Source organism: Panthera tigris, chromosome B2 (assembly GCF_018350195.1).
Source record: "Panthera tigris isolate Pti1 chromosome B2, P.tigris_Pti1_mat1.1, whole genome shotgun sequence".
NCBI classification, from domain to species: Eukaryota; Metazoa; Chordata; class Mammalia; order Carnivora; family Felidae; genus Panthera; species Panthera tigris.
The window spans coordinates 42,207,276-42,214,052 of NC_056664.1; the positions used below are offsets into that span (position 1 = coordinate 42,207,276).

The 6,777-nt window shown below is 36.0% G+C and overlaps 1 protein-coding gene across 2 annotated transcripts in view; it reads left to right on the top strand.

Moving 5' to 3' along the window:
* Positions 1–4,339, top strand: part of CDC5L (cell division cycle 5 like) — a 49,937-nt gene extending 45,598 nt beyond the window's left edge. The window contains exon 15 of one of the 2 annotated variants that reach the window (XM_042986478.1): positions 751–4,339. In XM_042986478.1, the coding sequence (XP_042842412.1) occupies positions 751–855 (105 nt within the window). In that variant the 3' untranslated portion in view covers positions 856–4,339. The remainder of the gene's footprint in view (positions 1–750) is intronic. The other variant, XM_007085119.3, reaches the window with a different exon arrangement.
* The last annotated feature ends 2,438 nt before the right edge of the window (positions 4,340–6,777 follow it).

A 6,777-nucleotide genomic window follows, 5' to 3' on the forward strand; every position in this document is an offset into this window, starting at 1 on the left:
TTGCCTTGCAGCATTGCTTAAAAAGAGAACTGCAAAAAATTACCAGGGCTTTCCTGTTTTTTCTTTCTCCTGTGCAGATTTATCTCTGAAGTTGATACTGTCTGGCTTTTTTCAGTGAGAGCCTGAAGTTTTTGACTTTCTTATCTAGAATTGTCTGTGTATAGGTGGATAGACCAGGCTAGTGGTGGATACAATGGCTTTTCCTTTACTGATTTTCTGGTTTGCATATAGATACACGGTGAAATAGAATAAGTAACCCTTGTGATTTGTCCCCCTGAAACTTAATTGCATCCCATTCTTACAGCTCTCTGAGGTACATTAAACCGTTGCCTGTTTTGTAATTTAGAATGCTGGGAATATAGCTGGTCATTGTACAGCATGAAATTCCTCTGGCCAGATTTGGTTTAACTTTTATTTCCGAAGTGTGCATGATAGTCCCTACCGAGATAAAGGGCCGTGAGGGCTTATCGAGGTGCATTTGTGGGTACTGATAGGGCAGCAGTGGCTTGTGTATTTGAGCTAGCAGAGATTCTCGCAACAAGATGGTAGTCGTATGACCAAAGAACCGTTGCAGTACTGGCTTTAGAGCATAAGTAGTTGTTCTTCCTTGTTTCTCTGGGGAATACTTCTCTCTTAAGAGTCATGACTTAACCTTTCTGTTCGTAAGATGATAAAGTGCCATAAGATATTTTTAATTTTCATTGCATGCTTACATACGAAATAATGATTTAATATTTTTGTCTCTTCAAGTGTCTAAAAGAAGATGTTCAGCGACAACAGGAAAGAGAAAAAGAACTTCAGCATAGATATGCTGATCTGCTGCTGGAGAAAGAGACTTTAAAGTCCAAATTCTGAAGCATAGTTTATACTCTGTCACAGGATGAATTAATTGCTGGTTTTCATACTTTGGAAGGCTGAAACTGATGATTATCTTCATTGACAAATTTGCCCACGATCTGTGGTTTTTCAGTTGTTTACTTTAAATGATATCGATCTTACACAGTCTATGTATAAAGACTTTAACTCCACAAAATGTTTTAGGGTTTAAATTATTAAGATGATCATTCTTTTAGCAGTGTCATATTTGCAAAAATTTTTTTAGTTTTGGCCTTTAATTTTAAAAGCCTGGTTTTAAAGTGCTGCCTGTGAGTAAACTCTTGAATAAAAAGAAAATATAAAAAATTGTGAGTGTAGCCTTTTGTTTGAAGTAATTAGATAGTTAGAGTGCCCACAAACCAGCAAGTATGTACTCTGTGTCATATTTAATGAGTAACTCTTGGGTAATCAGAATGGTGATCCCGTATCTTAATTCCTTCAGAGGCAGTCCTTTTGTGGCCTCGTTAGTTTTAGCACAGGGCACTCATTTCTCTATACACTGACAAGATGGATTAACATTTTAATACCTCAGGGTTTGTTTTTTCGTTTTTTGGTTTTTTTTCAAGTATAATTTTAAGAAGTTCTCTTCTTTGCCCAGCTACTCACACAGTTTATGGATTAGGACTCAAAAGATTTCATTTTTATTGACCTGTTAGGTTCTTTTAAATGTCTTTTCTATGAAGGTGTGTTGAAGATTAATTTCAGTAAGGCTATCACACTTTATTAAAGCTTTGTGTTTATCCTAAGTTAATTACACAAGTGTAGAATTTTGGGAATTGGTAGAAGTGGGAAGACCAGACTTTATAATTCACATGAAATCGTTTGGGATAGTTACTAGTTGGCTACAAGTTCAGTATGGACCAACAGTATGTTGGACCTACCAGGAATATTTCCCCATCTTAATCCTAGGGATTAAAAGGAGGGAAGGAGGGATTTATTCAGTTATCAGGTAATTTATTAACCGCTCGGTGTCAGAGTCATGGAGATAGAACAATGAGTAAAGTAGGTATGACTCCTAGTTTGTGGAGCTTACAGTCCATTGGGAATGATGATAGGCGACTCAAATTCAGATGTTTTTTGAGTGACTCTTCTTAAGTGCCGGACACTTATTTAAGTGCTGGAGATAAAGAGTTAAGACAAACTTCTTGCTCTCATGGAGGTGACGTTAGTGGGAGGAGATACTCAACATACAGGGAAAAGTATCAGATCATGAACTTTGATTCTCTGGAGGGAATTAAAATCGGGTGATGGGAGACAGTGACTGGATGGCGACTTTAGTTTGGATGATCAGAAGAGCTCTTTGAAGGGCTAACATTTAAGATAGGATGTGGGGAAGAGCAATGCCGGCAAAGCGCCTTTGGGGTATTTGAGGAAGAGGAAGGAAGACAAGGTGGCTAGGGTGTCAAGAATGGCTTTTGAGTAAGGCCTGGGTGTATAGGGGCATATGTAGAAGGCCTTGGTAAGAAATTTGGTTTTTATTCTATTATGGGAAGCTGTGAGAAGATTCTGAGCAAAGGAATGGCATCAGATTTGGTTTAGAAACATCCTGTGGTCATAGTGCATAACGTCTCACCAGGCTGACGGGGGGTGGGGAAGCCACTTAGTTGAGCATGAAGGTGATGGCAGACGAACAATAATACTGACTCCAACCAGGATAGAGGCAGTCCTGGTGGGGCAGGTGCAGCGACTTGAGCAGGAATCAGTATGCGGTCTCCTCAGACTATATTTTTCTAGTTACCTAGTCACTTTAATTCTAGAACTTTTTTCAATAATTTCACATGGATTTTCTAGGAAACACTTTATCATCTGTGAATAGCAGTAATGTTTCTTCTAGTAGTTTCGTTTTTGTTGCATATTTTGTTGGCACAAATGTTTAGAACAGTTTTAAATGACGATGATGGCAGACCTTGTTTTTGATTTTCATGGGAATGTCCGTAATATTTTCTTTCGAGGTTGGCTGTTTTGAGTTCTTCTTTATCTAGAAAGGAAATACCTGTCTATTTTTAGTTTTTAAAGAATCTGAATTAGGATTGGCTCTGGAATTTTGTCACATACACTTTTTGGGTATCTTGTAAGATAGTCATATGGGTTTTTTTCCATTTAATTTGTTGATGAGATCATCAGTCGATTTTTCCAACATTAAACCAATCTTTGAACTCCTGGAATCAGGTAGATAATTAAAAAAAAATTTTTTTTTTAAGATTTACATTTTGCTTGCATCTTGTGTAGACTTGAATTATATGGATTTAAAATAGTTGCTCTCGTATTAAAGACTCCCTTTGTTTTCAAAATCCGAAGTAGTACACACATACTTTCAGCCTAAAGAATGACCACGGTTTGTGTAATTTCATAACTGGCAGTCTGCATCGTGCATGGCTCATGCTTTTGCTTTGTAGCAGTGAAGCTTTAACTGGTAAAGAGTTCTGCCATCCTCCTTTGTGAGCATCCTGTAAAGCCCAGGGTTCTTCACCAGTACCACTCTGAGAGTGATTTTGGTGACTGTTTTCACATTCACATTTATCGTATTCTCTTACAGGCATTCATTGAATGGTTGTGGTAACATTAGTGTTGAAAGTCATGTTCAAGTGTCAGTAACTTTGGGACAGACATTAAATGTGATAAAGAGCCCTCAAACCCGCCAGCATGAGTGGGATCTCCTCTCTGAAATATTAGAAATGATGCCGCCTCTCTGCTACCAGCAATTGTAGACTTCTGCTGTCCAACCGTTTTATTCTCCTGATTTTTACGTTTATTTTTCTGGGAAAATCCGTTGTGAAATTTGTGATTGTCATGCAGTGCATTTCTCCTCAAATGTGGCCGCCTTATTGGTCCTATAAAATTTGATTTGCTAATATGTTATTTAGGAAAATGGCATTTTTACGTGAGTGAATTTAATCTTTTGGGCTCATGTCCAATTTTTGACGTAGAGATTTTGCTAGCTGTATGAGGCGAATAGGATAAATATGTGTATTTGCATCAAGCACGTATATCGTTGGGGTTACTTGTTCCACTAAACATGGAAGGATTGCGCTTATAAAACTTTTGAATTGAGAGCCCTGTTTGGAAGTCATTTCTTGATAACTGTCAAGTTTCTTCTGTGACTGTTACCTATTTTTAAACTTAGGTATTTTCATATCTGATTTTAAGATTTTGTTTCAAATGTATTTCTCCTTCTGTTTGTTACTTGTTAAATTTAAGTGATTTATGTTTTTCCAGAAAACCGAATTTTGTTGAAATTTAACACATTTATTAGCAGAGAATTTGAATAGGGTAAGAAATTTTCTATATTAAGTTTGTTACTTTTAAGTTATAAGAAATGACCTTTTCTTAGTTTGACCATTCCTTTTTCTCCTTGATTTGACTTGCTAAAGGTAATCTTTTTTCCCTTAAAAAGAAACCCCTGCTGTTTGGATTTATCACGTGAGATTTGTTTTAAAATATTTTAATTTCTCATCTTATGTGTATTTCTTTTGTTTTCTGTAGAATTTTTCCCTGTAACTTTTTGAGTCTGATGTTTATTTTTTGTTTTTATATGTATACAAATGAAGGGTTTTAGTTATCTTTAATTTCAAATATGTTCCTATCCCAGCTACATTGATGTGTCTTTTTTTTCTAAGTAGTTTATCATTGTGTTTAAACTTTTGGTTAAATAATTAAGAATATTTAAAATTTTCTGTGTGGTTGGCTTTTTTTTGTTTGTTTGTTTTAAATAATTGTTACTTGTAGCAAGGAAAAATGGCTTATGTAGTTTCTGTTTTTTGGAATTGATTGAGGTTTTGGGGCCCAGCATTTTAAAAAAGCATGCTATGGATGTTTTAAATGAAGGTTTATTCAGTGTATGTGGGACAGCTGAACACGTACTCAACCACTTTAATTATATGATTGAAATTTTATTTTCTTATTTTTGGGTGTAAACTACCATAGACTAGTAGTGTTGTCCTAAAGGCTTCTAGATCGTTCTTTCTCTCAGTTTTATTTTGTTTGGAGCTTTTTCTTTATATATTTTGATACGGTTGTTTAGTATGTAAATACTTGTGTCTGTTGGGGATCATTCATAAGAAGACAATCTATAAAGTTATTCTTTTTGTCCTTTATGTGTTATCTCTTTGAGATTGGAATATTCTTTTTTTTTGTTTATACTTGCTTGATAAGTTGTCTATTTTTTTTTTAACTTTTATATAATTTTTTGTTTTCTCTAAAGAGCATGTCTTGTTGGATTTTATACTTCAACCCATTTGGAGAGGTTTTGCAATTTAATAGGGGAGACTAATCCATTTGCTTTTATGTTAATTACTGACTTTGGTCTTTGTGATCATGTTTTATGCTTTCTCACTGATTCCTCTCATTTCCTAAATGGGCTATAATGCCCTGGGCTTTAATTTTCTTAGTGATTTAGGAAATATGCATTCTCTTTTAAGTTTTACAGATGATGATGGTATCATTTAGGGTTCAGGATCCATTCAGGACAAAGAAACCATACCAGTAATTTGAACAGGGAAATTTAATACGAAGAATTATTTGCTAGTAACAGGAGATCAATCACTAAGAGGGACAAAGGCAACCTTAAAGAATGTAGGACTAGCAGATGTAGAGAGGAACTACTACTTGTAGACAGAGATAGAGAGTACCTAAGTAGGGAACATTCTTTTTTATGGCTGAATAATATTCTTTGTGTGTGTGTGTGTGTGTGTGTGTGTGTGTGTGTGTGTGTGTGTGTGATGTTTTGTTACCTGTTCACCCACTGATGGATACCTGTGTTGTTTCCACATCTCGGCTATTGTAAATGGTTCAATGGACACGGGGGTGCAGATATCTTTTGGAGTTAGTGTTTTCATTTTCTTTGGATAAATACCCAGAAGTGGAACAGCTGAATCACAGGGTAGTTCTGTTTTTAATTTTTTTGAGGAAGCTCCATACTGTTTAGTTGCTGCACCAGTTTGCATTCCTGAGTACAGTACATGAGGGTTCCCTTTTCTCTACATCCTTGCCAACTCTTATTATTTCTTGTCATTTTGATACTAGTAATTCTGACACTAGTCATTCTGACAGGTGTGAGGTAATGTCTCATTGTAGTTTTGACTTGCATTTCTCTGATGGTTAATGATGATGAGCATCTTTTCATGTACTCATCGGCCATCTGTATGTCTTTGGAAAAATGTCTGCCCATGTTTTAATCGATTGTTTGTTTTTTTGGCTATTGAGTTGTATGAGTTCCTTATATATTTTGGATATTAGTCCCTCACCAGATACATGATTTGCAAATATTTTCTCCCACCCAATAGCTTGCCTTTTAATTTTGTTGATGGTTTCCTTTGCTGTGCAGAAGGCTTTAAGTCTGATGTAGCCCCACTTGTTTATTTTTCCTTTTGTTGCTTTTGGTGTCAGGTTCAAAAAATCATTGCCAAGGCAGGGAGTTTACTGCCTATGTTTCTTGTAGAGGGTGTATGGTTTCAGGGCTTACATTTAAGTCTTTAATCCATTTTGAGTTAATTTTTGTGTGTGGTATAAGACGGGTCCACTTTCCTTCTTTTGCATGTGGCTGTCCCATTGTCCCAGCACCATTTATTGAAGAGACTGTTCTTTCCCCAGTGTATATTTTTGGCTCCTTTGTTGTAAATTAATTTTCCATATATGCATGGGTTTATTTCTGGGCTCTATAATCTGTTCCATTGATCTGTGTGTCTGTTTTTATGCCAACACCATACTGTGTTACTTACTGTAGCTTTGTAATATAGTTAGAAATCAGGGAGTGTGACGTTTTCAGTAAATATCAACAGATGTGACTCACAAAAAAGATGTTTGGGGTCCTCAATTTTTTTAAAAGTATAAAGGGATCCTGAGCCCCCCCCTCCCCCCCCCAGTTGAGAACTGCTAATTTAGATTAAGCTGGCTGGAAAAAAG